Source organism: Mobula hypostoma, chromosome 3 (assembly GCF_963921235.1).
Source record: "Mobula hypostoma chromosome 3, sMobHyp1.1, whole genome shotgun sequence".
NCBI lineage: Eukaryota > Metazoa > Chordata > Chondrichthyes > Myliobatiformes > Myliobatidae > Mobula > Mobula hypostoma.
The window spans coordinates 63,757,606-63,776,667 of NC_086099.1; the positions used below are offsets into that span (position 1 = coordinate 63,757,606).

Sequence of the window (19,062 nt, forward strand, 5' to 3'; positions counted from 1 at the left end):
GCCTAAGGTAGAAGGAGATGAGCTATACAGCTCTTGTTACATGCACATGCAGGTAAACTCTGAGTGATTATGTAGAAAGTTTGAAGTTAATAACTCATCTCCTTCTACCTTAGGCTATGAACTTATCAATCACCCCTGCTGTGGACACTTTCTGGAGGCCCAAGATCCGTAGGGACTACGTTGAAAAATAAATGTGCTAGGTTTTCTGAAATTGACTCCTTCTACCTTAGGCCACGAACTTATCAATCATCCCTCGTATAATGGTTCTTGTAAATAATTCAGGAAAATAGAACTGAATTGATAAAATGTTTTGAAAACTAAGATTAGGTGTTATATTTTTTCAGCATTAATGGTTAGGCTTCTTTTCACTGAACACAGGAAACAACCTAAATCTGCAAAACCTGGCTGCATCCTGCCTCAGTGTAATTTTGAACTGACCTTTGCAAAGAGTAAGGAAGGATCAAGATGTGTTTGTGACTGGCTTACTATAAAGGACGGCCAAAGAATCTTGGAATAGGTGTCTAGTTTTCTGAAGGTTTGTGTTTGAACTTTGCTAAGTGACTGATTTTCCACGCCCAATTCCTGTGTGAATTAAATTGTCTAGGATCAGCTGCGGGAGGAATGAATGCCTATAGGGGAACTCACTTCAGTTTGCAGTTTGCTGATTGGAATGGAATGAAAATCAGCTAGACTTCCTTGCCACTGTGAGTTCCACCCACACTTTATTATGTCTAGAAATTTTAGATTACTTAGGTACCGAATAAGGGAAACCTATTGTAAATATTAGCAGTGTCCAAATTAAAATGTATTTTTGGATGTATATTAATAAACAGATTGGGAATTAATGCATATCACTTTTTTTCTAGGAAGAGCTGGAAAATAAAATAGCTAGAAATTCGTCCATAGTCTAAGAGCACCTGTGTGTTACTAAAAGTATAATCAAAATGAATTGATGAATTTATTTTCAAAAAGTTATTATAGACCTGCATTCTTGCCAAATGCGAATACTCATGAATAACTAAAAATGAAAGAAAGACTGCCACGAAGTAGTTAACTTGCCAAAGAGGTTATTACCTTTTTGGTATTTCTGAGTCCACGGCTTCACACCATTTAATTTTATCTGACTGTAAGTCACAGAATGTTGTGTCTCAATAGATCAGTCTTTGAAAGTCAGAGAAGCTAGTAATCCCAGCAGGAGCCAGCCACCTCTAATCAATCTCTTTAATTTCTTTTGCAGGGTATGATTACAAATTCAGATTTGGTCACTGGCTTTAAATGATGCTATCATATCAGCCGCCTTCTGTCGCCTCTTCCCTATGTTTGGCTCCATTGACTTCAGTAGAAATTAATATGTTTGATCCTATATCGGCTGCATAGTGCCAGTGATCAGAGATGCAATTCTGTCACATCATAACATTTATGCAGTTATGATTAAGTATGGCTGTATTTTCAGTACTTCATGGCAATTCTTCATGCCATTTTTATTGGTATCTTAAGAGTTAAATACCACTTAAATGGTATGTCATGTTCTAATACTGAATTCTTTATTAACTTTTAGTAAAATTATATTGATTATGTCACAATTAAAAAAACACTTGTTAACTTCGTCACACATCAATGGAATGGGTCTATGATCACTTTCTTTAGTATCGTGACGTAGATGTGTCACTGGTTGTTAGAAAGTTCATCTACTTTCTGTTCATTTGATATGAATGATATGAAAATGGGGAGGGGGGGCTCTTCTACAGCAGTGGGATAACCCACTCCACCAGGTTCTCACTCAGGCAGCGACATAGAAAGTTGCCCCCACCCCCCAGTCCTGTCAGAGTTCATCATAAAGACAGCATAAAGATGGCTAAAAAAGTAGTTTTATTTCAAGGATCCAATGATGGTTATAAACAATATAAGTGCCATTCTCACATAGTAGAATGATATCTCACACCTTTAAGGGAGGATAACAATGAAATGTAGTCCAGGTATTTGCTGGCTTGTTTGTAATTTGTGATTAGATGACCTATGTATCAACAATTACTTTGCAGGCAAGGGAACAATTTTGATTCTATCTATTCAGAATTCAAATTTATTATTATATCTCTGGACTAAAGTATTCCTTATTTGCTATTACACAATTCAAAATATCCAGTTGACTTTGTGTCTACTGTAATGTATTACCTTATCCTGATCTTCAGAAGTAATCTGAGGATTAAATGAATTGAAATTAATAAGATTTGATTGTAGGATTTTTTTATCAGACCTAAAGAAACAATTCTCAAACTCAGTAGATGAGATTTAGGATATTATTTTAAATACTGTACAAGCTACACGTATTTGAAACTAATTAAATCTACAACCTTCCGATAACAACACACATATCATGTCAAGTACACATGCCGAAAATGATCTTTGTGGCCAAAATGTACCACTGAATGTATAAAGTATAAGCCAATAGAGCAATTTCAATGTTTCAGATATATTTACAAATTTACATGTCAGTTGGCAGCAGTATAAAAATTTGCTCTTGAAAGTATTTCACTAGCACTAGCAGTTTACATGTGAATATTTTAATGGTTCTAAAACCCAGTATCACAGTCAATTTATGTCTTACAGCGTACAAGGCATTAAGCTGTTTTGTCTCATTGTACTAAGTGATATTAAACCCGTAGTAAAAGAACTGGATTTTGACTGCAATTTGTACAATAGAATGTAATGGCAAAAACTGCATGCTATAAAGTATGGCTGGCACTGTAAATCACTCTACCAGCATTTTGACCAATATTACCTCACTCTTTATGCAGGTCACGATGTTTTGTCTCAGTATTAAACACGCGAAATATATTTTCTACCAGAATGTCTCAGATTACTTGGCACATTAGTTTACAATGTATGTGTTGTACTTATTAAATGATTATAAAAACTTTGTAACTAGAAAACTGTAGAACTGTATACTTCAGTAATTCTTATATATGTGACTTGATAAGTATCTAAGGCACTATATTCAGCCATGTACAGGGTAAATACAGTTGTAAAATCTGTTTGTTTCTGACTTCAAAACCTTATGACTTGTCATTAATAGTACAGTTGAGTATAAAACTTTGGCACATGGAGAAGAATGTGAATTGGATATTTTCTCTTTCCCCTCTCCTGATACAATTTAAAATATAATGAGAACAATAAGTTGGGAAGAATTATCGATTGATAATTGAAGCAAAATTAGAAATGCCTGAATAAAGAATACATTTATTTTAATCCAAATATTCATGGAATAAATTCCTGTGAATTTCACTCTTACAAGTGATAAGATTCTCTGAGTAAACTTGGGGGCGTCGATAATTCAAAATGGCTGATCATAGTAGGAATGGTTTGATAATCTGTGCAAAAATGGATGAGTGCATTCTGTGGTTGCATTAAAATGCACCCTAGATTGTAAACTCACGGGTATGCTTAATAACAAAACAGTCTCATCCAATTGCATGTCAAATCTGGCTAAAATTTCCTTATATGAAGCAATTCAAATTACAAACGTACATCAAAAATGCTAAATAAAACACAAACGAAGATCACCTCATTGCCAATAAAGTGAAATATGTTAAGACAATGGGAGTTGATTCTGTTCAGAATTCGGAGATGGGAAGGCAACAGAAATGTGCAATGTGAAAGGGGAAATGAGGAGAAACAAAACACAATGCAAGCAAGGATTGTGATGAAATGATGCTTTGCATCTCTTTATCACGTGCTTGTGGTGACTATGCAAATTAAACTTGAGTCGTTTCAGGTTACTTTAAATTAATGTACTGTTGCTTAGACATTTTTATATAATAGCCACATGTTTATGATACCAGGAGAGTAAGTGACAAAGAAGTATTCTGTGGGAAACAAAGGATTATGCACAGGTAATACACAAGGCAGAAACTGAGTTTAGGGTGTAACAGTGGGGCCAAGTAAAGGCAGTTAATTCTACATGTGATACTTCTATAACCTCCTGGGAGTCTTTTTCCCTGCTTTTAAAGGAGAGTGGGGAATGGTGTGGGGAAGACCAGCAGCATGGGGAAAATCTGGCAAAGCCAAATTTGTGGAGGATTTGTAACCTTAATAGCATTGTTCCAAATGCACCTTCTATGGGGGCTCTGATTCATTGGAAAAGGACCAAAAAATCAGGACCATGGTTGGAAGATTGATTGGTATTTAAGGATTTTAAGCTCTGACTGGTGATGGTATGTTGAGGGGAGTGGGCGTGGAGTAAAAGACATTTATGAGGTTTCTGGGGTCACAGGGCTGTGATTTAGAAGGGAGGTGTTATTAAAGCTCCAACATTTGAGTGCTAATTAGGTCTGCCCTTTTGAGGAATATATACAGTGTATTAAATTTGATCTAGTGGGAGTGAATTGGGCATGAATAATGGTTAGATTGCTTGGCACCAATAATGTAATCACCACAACTCACTCTCCTGCACCTCCCCAATTGCTCTTTCCTGCTTGCTTAACAATTTTGTCCAGAAATGAGCATTGCTGTTAATAGCTGCTGAGTGTCTGCTGCCATCAAAGAATGTTGTTTTGCCCATTACTTTGTATAAATCCAGTTGAAATGGAATGGGTAACATAATCAAAAATAGCGTTTGGAGGACTGGCATTCAGAGGCAACCAGCCTTCAGCTACTAAGATCATCAATAGTAACAAACACATTTCTATACAGTAAACGTCTTTCAGTACAGCTTGTTCTCTTGATTCCCAGTGGGAGACGTGCAGGGAATATTGAAGGTATGCTCAAATATTTTATAAAGAAACAGACTCTGTTTCCTATTTAAAATCGAAGATGCTGGATGGCGGTGGCTAGGACTTAAACATTTAGTTGTGGTAATTTATTTTAAAGCCAAACCATTTGTAGTCATCAGACACAAATTCATTGACAAACTCAATGTATGTATTTAATCCTCCAAACTATAATCGGGCTGAATATCTTACCTTGATGTGTTGCTATTACAGTCCTTTAAGGGTTAATAAGAGGAAACAAAAAAGGAAATCTAATATTACAGTACATAATAATTGAGCTAATGCACATAGTAAAGCCAGTAAACCAAGTTAAAAAACCCAAATGTGACAGGAAAGACCACCCGTGACCACCTGTCTATGGCATTAACATCAGCCAAATCTGGGATTTTTATTTTCAGTTGTGACGTCCGTCGTCGTAAACGTCCCTTCTTCTGAACCACGTGCCTTTCCAAAGCACTTCTACCATAGCCATCCCTACTTGCAACGGGTCTTCTGTGCTGAATGCTGCCACTGTCATAAGAAAACATGGTGGTTCTTGGATCATTGATATTCGTCAACACCTCAGAACCTGTGATTTCATTTCTAATTTCAAGAGTGGTTAGAAGAATATTTCCATGTGCATCCACCTGTATTGAGAAGAGAAATATTTTTAGCACAAATCGATACACACACACACACATATATACATATATATAAAACACACATATATTTGTACAACATTTGCAGTTAATGTTTAAACACATGCAGAAATTTGGTCCATTTTGTCTGCAATTGTGTGTCTTTCACATTTGAGATGCAGAGTCATCTCGATGCAATTCTTTAAGTCCTGTACACAACTCTGCTGCAGTGCTGACAGAGGTATTGATGAGGAAGTTCTGTTTTAGTGCTGACTCTGTCCAAAATACTGGGGAAGGGATAAAATAGCAGTTAAATTAATTGATTTTTAAAAATTTAGAGTTGCAGCAAGGTGACAGGCCCTTTCAGCCCAATGAATGCACACCACACAATTACACCCATGTGACCTACTCACCTGTACATCATTGAAATGTGGGAGGAAACCTGAGCACCCAGTGGAAATCCACATGGTCATGGGGAGAACGTACAAACTCTTTACAAGACACTTCAGCCCACAATGTTGTGCAGACTTCTCGATCTGCTCTTATCTAACCCCTCCCTCCTACATAGCCCCCCATTTTTCTATCACTAATGTGCCTATGTAAGAGTTTCTTAAATACTCATGATGTATCTACCTCTATCACCACGGCTAGCAGGGTGTTCCATGAATTCACCACTCTCTGTATAAAATTTACCTGTGACATCCTCCAATCACCTTAAAATTATGGCCCCTGGTATTAGCCATTTCTGCTCTGGGAAAACGTTTCCGGCTATCTGCTCAACTCATGCAAATTAAAATCTTTCATACTGAAATACAAGTGCTCTTGTAACTTTCTTAGAGCAATATTGCCATTTGAGAGCTCTAGCCATCTCTGCTTGTATCTGGTCTTCTTGTCCTAATTTTGGAACTGTCAGAGGAAAACATGTTCATTCTTGGGTCAGATTAAGTAAGAAATTACAATTTTGACTGTAAATAGGAAGATTCTGATCACGTATAGATGCACAGTGGAGAGTATCCTCACTGGCTGCGTCGTGACCTGGTATGGAAACACGAATGCCCACGAACAAAGTACTCGACAGAAAGTGGTGGGTGCAGCCCAGTCCATCACAGACACAGGCCTCTCCACCATCAACCACACTTACATGGAGCACTGCCACAAGAAAGCAGCATCCCACCATCATCAAGGACTCCCACCATCCAGGTCACATTCTCTTCTTGCTACTACCATCAGGCAGGAAGTACAGGAGCCTTAGGTCCCACATCACCAGGTTCAGGATGAACCATCAGACCCTTGAGTCGGCACTCACCTCAACACTGAACTGATCCCACATCTTACAGACTCAACATTCAAGGACTCTACAACTCATGTTCTCAGAATTAATTCTTAATTTGCACAATTTTTCTTCTTTTGCACATTTGTTGTTTGTTGGTCTTTGCTTAGGTATAGTCTTTCATAAATTCTATTGTATTTCTTTATTTTCCTGTAAATGCCTGCAAGAAACGAATCTCAAGTGGTATATGGTAATATATCCATACTTCGATAATAAATTTTCTTCACTATGATGTAATTTCAGTTGTCATTTGCACGTCATATGCTTGCTTATTTTAGACCTTTTCTTGAATGTGGTTAAAGTGCAAACATTTCAAGTATAGGTTTATAATTGTTTCCTTAAATATTGAATGATGATAGATGCATCACATGTAGCTGTATGGTGGGAGGGCGATGACATTTTCCAATAAATTGCTTGCTTGTGAGTAAAATGGTGGCCACAGCCACATCCATCTTTTGTGTATAAGCAACATTGCCCTAATAGCAATTAACTGCTTTGAGATTATAGCTGATTTTGAAATTATGAGATCATGGACCGTATCCAGATTATGGAAGAGAGGTTCTTGCTGTCCTGAGGTGAATTAGAATGAATAAGTCCTCAAGGCCTGATGAGGTGTCCCTTCAGACTTTGTGGGAGGCTGGTGCATAAATTGCAGGAGCTCTGGCAGAGATACTTAATGTATCCTTAGCTGTGAGCAAGGTGCTGGAGGACTAGATGACAGGTAGTATTTTTCTGTTGTTTAAGAAAGGGTCTAAAAATAAGCCAGGAAATTATAGGCCATTGAACCTGATGTTAGTTATGGGTAAGTTTTTGGAAGGTATTATAAGGGACGTGATTTGTAAGTATTTGGATAGCCAGGGCCTGATTGTGGATAGACAACGCAGTCTATCCAAATACTTATATATCATATGGCTTTGTACATGACAAGTCATGGCTAACCAATCTTATCGAATTTTTTGAGGAGGTTACCAAGAACAATGTGGTTTTGTGAAAGACAAGGGTAGAAGAAACGCATGATTGATGTTAAGAATACTATCAGAACGAGCTATTCAAGTGCAAAAAGATTTGTTTGTTTGTTTTATTGACTACACAAAAGCATTTGATAAAGTGAAGCAAAATAAGTTATTTGAAATATTACAGAAAACTCTAGATCTAGATTTGAAAGACCTCCGCCTAATCAGAAATCTGTACTGGGAACAAACTGCCGCTGTAAGAATAGATGGAGAAGTGAGTCAGTGTACGAAAATCAAGAGAGGTGTTAGACAAGGGTGCGTTTTCTCCCCTGATTTATTTAATGTGTACAGTGAAACAATATTACAAAAAATAAGAGACATCTTGGGAATCAAAGTTGGCAGTGAAAAAATCAATAATTTCAGATATAAAGATGACACTTTGTTAATTGCAAGTACGGATGAAGAACTACAAAACTTAATTGATATAATTGTTGAAGAAAGTGCAAAAATGGGTCTATCTATCAATTGCAAAAAGACAGAATGTATGGTGATATCCAAAAAGAAGGAGAATCCAATCTGCAGGCTGAGAATAAATAGGGAAGATATAAGACAAGTACAGAACTTTTGCCTCTTATGAAGCTGGGTGACATCAGATGACAGGTGCGACTTGGACATCAAGAGAAGAATAGGAATGGCAAAAGACACCTTTATGAGAATGAAGAGAATACTGACCAATACTAAACTAGGCATGACAACCCGCCTCAGAGTACTGAAATGCTACGTTTATCCAGCTTATGTTATATGGCTCAGAATGTTGGACAATATCTAGTAATATGAGGAAATGAATTGAAGCAGCAGAGATGTGGTTTTTGAGGAGGATGCAAAGAATATCATGGACAAAATGAATATCTGACGAAAATGTCATGAACAGAGCAAACACAAAAAGAGAAATAATGTATGAGATCATGAAAAGGCAACATAACTTCATTGGACATGTGATTAGGAAAGAGGAGTTAGAATGCACGGTAATTATGGGAAAGATTGAAGGGAAGAAAGCACGAGGAAGACAAAGACAAATGCTGATGGAGACAGCAGCCAGAGAACTGGAAATGAATACCAATGAATTGATCCACTTGACCCGAAACATGGCAGTCAAAGCTCAAACTGGGCATGGCACCTGATGATGATGATGACCAAGAAAGCTGATGAAAGAAGGGCAGTGGATGTTGTCTGCATGGACTTTAGCAAGGATTTTGACAAAGCCACGCATGGGAAGCTGTTCCAGCAGGTTAGGTTACTTGGCATTCAGAATGAAATTGTCAACTGGCTTTGAAATTGACATTGTGGGAAAAGCCAGAGAGTGGTTGTAGATGGCTATCTCTTTGACTGGAGGCCTGTGACTAGTGGTGTACCTCAAGCATTGGTGCTAGGTCCATTGTTGCTTAACATCGATATTAATGATTTGGTTGATTTGGTTAACTGGATCAGAAAATTTCCAGTGAGCTTACAGCAGGATCTGGATCCACTGGGAAAATGGGCTGAAAAGTGGAAGATGGAATTTAATACAGATAAATGTGAAATGTTGAACTATGGGAGGACAAACCAGGGTAAGAATTACAAAGTGAATCATAGGGCAATAGGCTGTGTGTTAGAATTGAAGACAGGTCTACAACTCCTTGAAAGTCACATCACAGGTAGGGTCATAAAATGAGCTTTTGGCATTTTGGCACATTTATAAATTGCAACACTGAGTACAAGAGTTGGAATGCTATGTTGCAGTTGTATAAGATGTTGGTGAGACCAAATTTAGAGTATTGTGTGCTGTTCTGGTCACCTAACTACAGGAAAAATATTAATAAGCTTGGTAGAGTGCAGAGAAAATTTACAAGTATGTTGCTGTGACTTGAGGACCGGAGCAATTTGGGAAAGATTGAAAAGATTAGGGCTTTATTTATTGAAGAGCAGGAGAATGAGGAGGGATCTCATAGAGATACACAAACTATGAGAAGTATAGACAGGGTGAAGACTTGCAAACATTTTCTCTTCTGCTTGTATGAGATGAGAGCTAGGGCTATCGGTTTAGGATGAAAGGAGAAACATTTAAGGGGAAACTGAGGGAGTACTTCTTTACTCAGAGGGTGGTGTGTGTGTGTGGAGTGAACTGCCAGCAGAGGTGGTAAAAACAAGTTTAATGATAACATTTAAGTGAAGTTTGGATAGTTTCAGTACATGAGAGAGCTGAGAGAGTTTTGGAACACTATGGTCTGTATGCAGGTAGATGGGACTAGGCAGAAGACCGGGCTGACACAGATTTGAAGGGTCTGTTTCTGTGCTATAGTGCTCTGTGACGATGTTCAATAACCAAACCTGCACCATAACATTCCAACAGTTGGGTGTACTTTAGGATATCCTTTGCAGTAGTATCATGACCAAGAGAGGTTACAGGCATTACTTAGAAACATAGAAAACCTACAGCACCATACAGGCCCTTTGGCCCACAAAGCTATGCCGAATATGTCCTTACCTTAGAAATTACCTAGGGTTACCCATAGCCCTCTATTTCTCTAAGCTCTATGTACCGATCCAGGAGTCTCTTAAAAGACCCTATCGTATCTGCCTCCACCACCATTGCCGGCAGCCCATTCCACGCACTCACCACTCTCTGCGTACAAATCTTACTCTTGACATCTCCTCTGTACCTATTTCTAAGCACCTTAAACCTGTGCCCTCTCGTGCTAGCCATTTCAGGCCTGGGAAGAAGTCTCTGAATATCCACATCGATCAATGCCTCTCATCATCTTGTACATCTCTATTGGGTCACCTCTCATCTGCCATCACTCCAAGGAGAAAAGGCTGAGTTCACTCAACCTTTTCTCATAAGTCATGCTCTCCAATCCAGGCAACATCCTTGTAAATCTTCTCTGCACTCTTTCTATGGTTTCCACATCATGTAGTGAGGTGACCAGAGCTGAGCACAGTACTCCAAGTGGGGTCTGACCAGGGTCCTATATAACTGCAACATTCCCTCTTGGCTCCAAAACTCAAACCCACAATTGATGAAAGCCAATGCACCATATGCCTTCTTAACCATAGAGTCAACCTGCGCAGCAGCTTTGAGTGTCCGATGGACTTGGACCCCAAGATCTCTCTGATCCTCCACACTGCCAAGAGTCTTACCATTAATACTATATTCTGCCATCATATTTGACCTACCAAAATGAACCACCTCACACTTATCTGGGATGAACTCCATCTGCCTCTCCTCAGCCCAGTTTTGCATCCTACCATTGTCCCGCTGTAACCTCTGACAGCCCTCCACACTATCCACAACGCCCCAACCTTTATGTCATTAGCAAATTTACTAACCCATCCCTCCACTTCCTCATCCAGATCATTTATAAAAATCACGAAGAGGAGGGGTCCCAGAATAGAACCCTGAGGCAGACCACTGGTGACCGACATCCATGCAGCATATGACCCGTCTACAACCACTCTTTCCCTTCTGTGGGCAAGCCGGTTCTGGATCCGCAAAGCAATGTCCCTTTGGATCCCATACTTCCTTACTTTCTCAATAAGCATTGAATTGAGTACTTTGTCAAGTGCCTTGCTGAAATCCATATACACTACATCTACTGCTCTGCCTTCATCAATGTGTTTAGTCACATCCTCAAAAAATTCAATTAGGCTCTCAAGGCATGACCTACCTTTGACTAATCCATGCTATTGCTAATCATATTATGCCTCTTCAAGTAAGACTCACTAGTCTACAACTTCCTGGGCTATCTCTACTCCCTTTCTTGAATAAGGGAACAATATCCGCACCCTCCAATCCTCTGGAACCTCTCCTGTCCCCATTGATGATGCAAAAATCATCTCCAGGGGCTCAGCAATCACCCCTCCCTCACCTCCCACAGTAGCCTGGGGTACATCTTATCTAGTCCTGGTGACTTATCAAAAAGCTCCAGCATACCCTCTTTCTTAATATCTACATGGTCAAGCTTTTCAGTTCATTGTAAGTCATCCCTATAATCACCAAGATCTTTTTCCATAGTGAATACTGAAGCAAAGTACTCATTAAGTACCTCTGCTATCTCCTCCAGTTCCATACACACTCTTCCACTGTCACACTTGGTTGGCCCTATTCTCTCACATCTTATCCTCTTGCTCTTCATAAACTTGTAGAATGCGCCTTGGGATTTTTCTTAATCCTCTCTGCCAAGGCCTTCTCATGGCCCCTTCTGGCTCTTCTAATTTCTTTCTTAAACTCCTTCCTACTAGCCTTATCATTTTCTAGATCTCTATCATTACCTAGTTTTTTGAACCTCTCATAAGCTCTTCTTTTCTTCTTGACTAGATTTACAACAGCCTTTGTACACCATGGTTCCTGAACCCTACCATCCTTTCCCTGTCTCATTGGAACGTACCTATGCAGAACTCCATGCAAATATCCCCTGAACATTTGCCACATTTCTTCCATACATTTCCCTGAGAACATCTGTTCCCAATTTATCCTTCTAAGTTCCTGCCCGATAGCCTCATATTTCCCCTTACTCTAATTAACCGCTTTCCTAACTTGTCTGTTCCTATCCCTCTCCAATGCTATGGTAAAGGAGATAGCATTGTGACCAATATCTCCAAAATGTTCCCCCATGGAGAGATCTGACACCTGATCAGGTTCATTTCCCAATACCAGATCAATTACAGCCTCTCCTCTTGTAGGCTTATCTGCATATTGTGTCAAGATACCTTCCTGAACACACCTAACAAACTCCACCCCATCTAAACCCTTCGCTCTAGGAACATACCAATCGATATTTGGGAAATTAAAATCTCCCACCACAACAACCCTGTTACTATTACACCTTTGCAGAATCTGTTTCCCTGTCTGCTCCTCAATGTCCCTGTTACTATTGGGTGGTCTATAAAAAACAACCAGTAGAGTTATTGACCCCTTCCTGTTCCTAACTTCCACCCACAGAGACTCCGTACACAATCCCTCCATGAATTCCACCTTTTCTGCAGCTGTGACACCATCTCTGATCAACACTGCCATGCCCCCACCTCTTTTGCCTCCCTCCCTGTCCTTTCTGAAACATCTAAAGCCTGGCACTCGAAGTAAACATTCCTGCCCTTGAGCCATCCAAGTCTCTTTAATGGCCACAACATCATAGCTCCAAGTATTGATCCACGTTCTAAGGTCATCCGCTTTGTTCATAATACTCCTTGCATTAAAATAGACACATCTCAAACCATCGGTCTGAGCGCATCCCTTCTCTATCACCTGCCTATCCTCCCTCTCCCACTGTCTCCAAGCTTTCTCTATTTGTGAGCCAACTACCTCTTCCTCCGTCTCTTCAGTTCGGTTCCCACCCCCAGCAATTCTAGTTTAAACTCTCCTCAGTAGCCTTTGCAAACCTTCCTGCCAGGATATTGGTCCCCCTGGGATTCAAGTGCAACCCGTCCTTTTTGTTACAGGTCACACCTGCCCCAACAGAGGTCCCAATGATCCAGAAATCTGAATCCCTGCCCCCTGCTCCAATCCCTCAGCCACGCATTTATCCTCCACCTCATTCTATTCCTATACACTGTTACGTAGCACAGGCAGTAATCCCACGATTACTACCCTTATGGTCCTGCTTCTCAACTTCCTTCCTAACTCCCTGTAATCTGTTTTCAGGATCTCCTTCTTTTTCCTACCTATGTCGTTGGTACCAATATGTACCACAACCTCCAGCTGTTCACCTTCCCACTTCAGGATATCGTTGATGTAATGAGAAACATCCTGGAACCTGGAAACTGGGAGGCAAACTACCATCTGTGTTTCTTTCCTGTGTCCACAGAATTGCCTGTCTACCCGCCTAACTATAGAGTCCCCTATCACTGCTGCCATCCTTTTCCTTTCCCTACCCTTCTGAGCCACAGGGCCAGATTCTGTGTCTATGGCCTCTATGGTCACTGTTGCTTCCCCCAGGTAGGCTGCCCCCCAACACCCCCCCCCCAACAGTACTCAAACAGGAATACTTATTGTTTAGGGGGACATCTACAGGGGTACTCTCTAGCCTCTGACTCTTGCCCTTCCCTCTCCCAACTGTTATCTGTCTCCCGAGGCCCCTGTGTGACTCCCTGCCTATAGCTCCTCTCTATCAGCTCCTCACTCAACTCTTACTTTACATCTGGACTTCAGACAGGAAAGATATAGCAACATAATGCTAATAGTTTTGCATCATCAGCCCTGGAGCTATGACTTCAAATTCTACCATGGACAACAATGAAAGTAAATATCACAAATAATGTCATCTATGATTTTCCCTCAGGGAAGTAACTATGATCTTGATGCCCATGGAAAAGCAATAGCAAATTACCAAGCCATTTATTTGAAAAGAATGACTACCAGGGGCAAAATAATTGGAAACATTAGCATAAATATGTGGCAACTGCTCAAGCATCAAATTACAATAAAATTCAGAGAGTCTGGCTGACCAAGCAAGATGGCCTTCATGAACAACTGGGGACTGGTGCTCCAGAACGTGGTAACATATCCTTAGCAATAAACTGTCCAAAGCATGGATGCACTGGGAGAGCCACTTCCTCATGAAGATTAGGTTTACAGCACTAAAATCAGGTAACGCTGACCTTTACAAAAAATTAAGATAAAAGTTCCACAAAGCTATCAGAGATCCTTACAGACTGTATCAGTCCAAAATTAAGTCCCAGACCAGCCGTCAGTTGTGCTAGTATTCTTGTTTTACCTCATACTACCTCAATGCACAATGTAGTGATCTGACCTGTATGAACAATATGCAAGGCGAGCTTTCACTATATATTTGTACATGTGTCAAAAATAAACCAATTCCAATTCCATCCAAAGACTTTGAAGTCTCAGTGTATCCAAAGCCTTCCCTCAATTTACAAGATTGCAACACCTTTGTCAACACACAGCCTGGCAGCTTCGAATGGTGGAGCTCCAACAATTTTCAGGAAACTCAACACTGTCCATGACATGGTGGTTCATCTGAATGGCACATCATCCACTACATTAAATGGTGATTATTTCTATCTCCACTCCTCCATGAACTTAGCTGTACTGTAGCAAGGCTTCTTTGACAGTACATTGTAGGCTATGAATTTTGCTGTTGAGAACAATCAAGGTAGCAAGTACATAAAAAGGCTTTCTCCTGTAAGTTTTACATCAAGTCATATACCACATTGATTGGAAGTTGCATTCCTCCATTGTCACTTTTGGCTGTTTGGAATCCATATCTGATATATTTTCTTAAGTTATTTTAATGATGAACATGAACAGTGGTTAACACTGCTCCCTTACTGAGCCAGTAACTAGGCTTCAATCCTGTTCTGCAGAGATTCCACATTCTCTGAGAGCTCTTTTCCTTCCCCCAGATTCTGAAAGTGTATTGGTAGGTTAATTGGTTACTGTAAATTATCCCTTGGTGTAGGCAAATGGCAAATGAGAGAGAGAAGGGGAGAAGGGGAGAGGAGGAGTGGGGGGGGGGGGCGGGAGAGAGAGAGAGAGAGAGAGAGAGAGAGAGAGATGAGAGAGATTAAGTTGCAGAGCTTCAAGGAAATCATGGGGATAGGGGGATGGAGGGGGGAGGAATTGGTCTGATAAGATTGCTCTGTTAGGACACAGCATGGGCTTGATGAGCCAGCTGACCTCCTTCTGCACTGGAATAATGTGACATACTGTGCATTTCTGCCAATATCCGGACTTGTCAACTGTTTTGGATAAACTGATGTTCACAGAACATGGAGGATGGGAAACCCAGCAAGAGACCAGAGTCATATTTCAAGATGACAAAAGCTTGGATGAAGATGTCGGCAGCAGCAGGTGTGGATACTGCTTTAGAAGTAGAAGATAGCAGTTGACGTAAACAGACTTCATGATGCTGGGGTTAGGAAGCCAGAAACTTAACTTAGAATTAAGCACGTTGTTGGAGATTTTAACAGTCTGATTAACCTGGAACTGAGATTACTGCAGTGTAAGAGATTCTGATGGAGGACATGACTTTTACTCTCAAAACATAACTGAAAGAAATTACAGCTGTTTAAACACTGCATCATGAACAAATAGATTCAATGCAGAGGTCAGGAAATTGTGTACTTCTGAAATTGGATAGTAATAGAGATGGGGCAAGCTGTGATTAAGTATAGAGACTGCAACAGCCATCTACAATTACTACCTCAGCAGCACAGTTCCTCTGGTACAGTGGGTTCACAAAGCTAAAGAGATGATGCAACAAACAACTGCAATAAAACACTGTGGAAGGGCTTCTCAATAGCTTGTCCAAGGTATGTTGGTTGTTAACGCAAACACCACATTCCATCGTATATTATGATGTTTATGTGATAAATAAACTTGAATCTTGAATCATAACCAAACTCCATAAAGCTGCTGGACTCATTAATCTGTCCTCCAGGGTCAGGGAGAATGAAAAGCACTGATTTAGAGACTGGATGGTGAGGTCCCTGTAGTCATATGCATGAAGAAACAACATTCATAAGTGCTGGTGACCCATTCGTATGACTTCATAAGTGCTGGTGACCCATTCGTATGACTACCCTAGCCAAACCAGATTAGAATGCGTAGCACCCTTTGCCATCAGTTGCCTACAAATTGATTATATATAGGCTAACAGACATCATTAATCTATAGTTACTACCAGAACAGACAGCTTTCTTCAAAAACAAACAGATGCATCACTAACCAGGCAGTGCAGCCTTCTTGAAACATTTAAGGTAATTTTCAATGGATGGAGTAACCAGGCAATATGGTTAGCATTCAAAAGCTGAATATGACACTGACATCATCTGTCTAAAGTGACTAACGTATAAAATACTTAAGGCAAATGAGCATAGGGGAAAGGCGATGCCAAATATCTCATCGCATCAGTAGGTGAGGAGGTTGAAGTTGAAATTCCAAAGTCACGTCAAGTTTACTGCCATATGCACAAGTACATGTATGTCCTGGAGTAACAGAAATCTTCAGTAACACCACAGGCATATAGCATCAGGAAATACAACAAATATATGCGCACAGTGCCACGCAGACCAGTGCAAGCACTAACTTCTACTGAACTGACATCCTACCATCACAGTTATCGCATGGGCAGGAAAGTTTTGGAGAAGCTCATGTTTATGGAGAGTGGAATCTGGGACCCAGGCTGAGACTACATTGAATAGACATGTCTGTTAGCAAAACAGATGTGACTGGGGTTTCAGCAGCAGCTGCTGAGACAATGACAGAGGCAAAGTCATGGTGGTGAAAATCAGAAGCCATGGTGACAGAACACTTAGGTTCTGAACCTGATCTTGCAGGTAAAATTCTGCCAAAGTTTCGAACTGTCTGATTCAATCTCAGATTGTAGCCAGATGGAGGGTTGAAATCAGTCGACTGGGAGGGGTAAATTTCAGAAGTGGCTGGGATGAAAGCAGCATTGCACAAGTGGACACGTGGAAACACACCAAGTATTCACATTGCAGGGTGGAGTATGGTGACATACCATAAGGTATAGGAGCAGAGTGAGGCCATTTGGCCCATCGAGTCTGCTCTACCCCTTCATCAGCCCCAATCTCCTGCCTTCTCCCCATATCCCTTCATGCCCTGGCCAGTCAAGAACCTATCAACCTCTGCCTTAAATATCCATAAAGACTTGGCCTCCACAGCTGCCTGTGGCAAAGAATTCCACAGATTCACCACTCTCTGACTAAAGAAATTCCTCCTCATCTCCATTCTAAAAAGACTCCCCTTTATTTTGAGGCTGTGTCCTCTGGTCTTAGACAGTCCCACCATGGAAACATCCTCTCTACATCCACCTTATGCAGTCTTTTTACCATTCGGTAGTTTTCAATGAGACCCCCCCCCCCCCCGCCATGCTGCTAAATTTCAGACAGTCCGACCCTATGTCACCTCTTTCTAATGATCTGATTTCAGATTTTACCAAAACAGCAACACTGCACCCTCTGCCTTCCTGCCTGTCCTTTCGATACAATGTGTATCCTTGGACATTAAGCTCCCAGCTATAATCTCCTTTCAGCCATGATTAGCTGACGCCTACAACACCATAACTTCCAATCTGCAACTGTGCTACAAGTTCATCTGCCTTATTCTGTGTACTGTGCACACTTAAATATAACACCTTCTGTCCTGGACTCACTATTTTTGCTTTGGTCAGCCTTTTATGTTGCAATTCATCCCGTTGAGTGCAATTTTGCCCTGTCAACAGTCTTTTGTCCTACACATTGCCTTTGTTTGTAAACCAGCTAGCATCTGCCTTTCCTGAGATACTTCTTGCATTGAAATATACGCAATTCAGGACACTAGTCACACCATGCTCAACCTTCTGATTCCTTACTTTGTCTGAGGTCTAACATCTGCCTCAACAATCTCCCCACTAACTGTTCTGGTACTCTGGTTCGCATCCCCCCTGCAGTTTAAACCCCACCATGCGGCATTAACAAACTTTTCTGCTAGGATATTAGTTCCCCCTCCAGTTCAGGTGCAAACCACCCCTCTGTACAGGTCCTGCCTTCCCTGGAAGAGAGCCCAATGATCCAAATATCTTACGCCTTCCCTCCTACACCAACTCCTTAGCCACATATTTAACTGTATAATCTCCGTAGTTCTGGCCTCCCTAGTGCAGGGCACAGGCAGCAATGCTGAGATCACAACCCTGTAGGTCTTGTCCTTTAACTTAGCACCTAACTCTCTGAACTCCCTGTGCAGAATCTTGTCACTTGCCCTATCCATGTCATTGGTACCTACGTGGACCATGACTTCTGGCTGTTCACCCTCCCACTTAAGAATGCTGAGGACTCAGTCTGAGATATCTCAGACTCTTTCCTTTTCCTGAACTAGTGAATTCACTGTCACTACAGCGTGCCTCTTCCTCCACCTCCCTTCCGCACCACAGAGACAGACAGTGCCAGAAACACTGCTGTTAAGGGGGATGGCTACAGGGGTACTCCACACTGGCTCCTTCTCTCCTTTCCCCTTCCTATCACCCACTTTCCTGTATCCTGCATCTTGGGTGTACTGTAACTATTTCTCTATATGTCCTATCTATCACCCCCTGAGCCTTCCTTCCAAATGATCTGGAGTTCATCCAGTTCCAGCTCCAACTCCTTAATGTGGATTGTTAGAAGCTGCAGCGGGATGCACTTCTTGCAGTTGTAGTCTTCAGGGACACTGACGGTCTCCCTGCCTTCCCACATCCTGCAAGAAGAGCATTCCAGTATCCTGCCTGGCATCTCTACTGTCCTAGCTGTGCAGTTATAAAGAAGGGAAGGAAAAATAACTTAACCTACAGCTTTTCTTTTTTTTTTGTCTTCTTTAACTGATGCTCCACTTTGCTGAAGCCTCCAAGAGCTAAAGCATGGAG

General features: G+C 40.9%; 1 protein-coding gene across 1 annotated transcript in view; it reads right to left on the reverse strand.

Moving 5' to 3' along the window:
* Positions 1-201: 201 nt before the first annotated feature.
* The window catches only part of gabrb1 (gamma-aminobutyric acid type A receptor subunit beta1), a 289,343-nt gene continuing 270,482 nt past the window's right edge, over positions 202-19,062 (reverse strand). Inside the window, exon 9 of the mRNA XM_063043207.1 lies at positions 202-5,392. Within this exon, the coding sequence (XP_062899277.1) occupies positions 5,045-5,392 (348 nt within the window). The 3' untranslated portion in view covers positions 202-5,044. The remainder of the gene's footprint in view (positions 5,393-19,062) is intronic.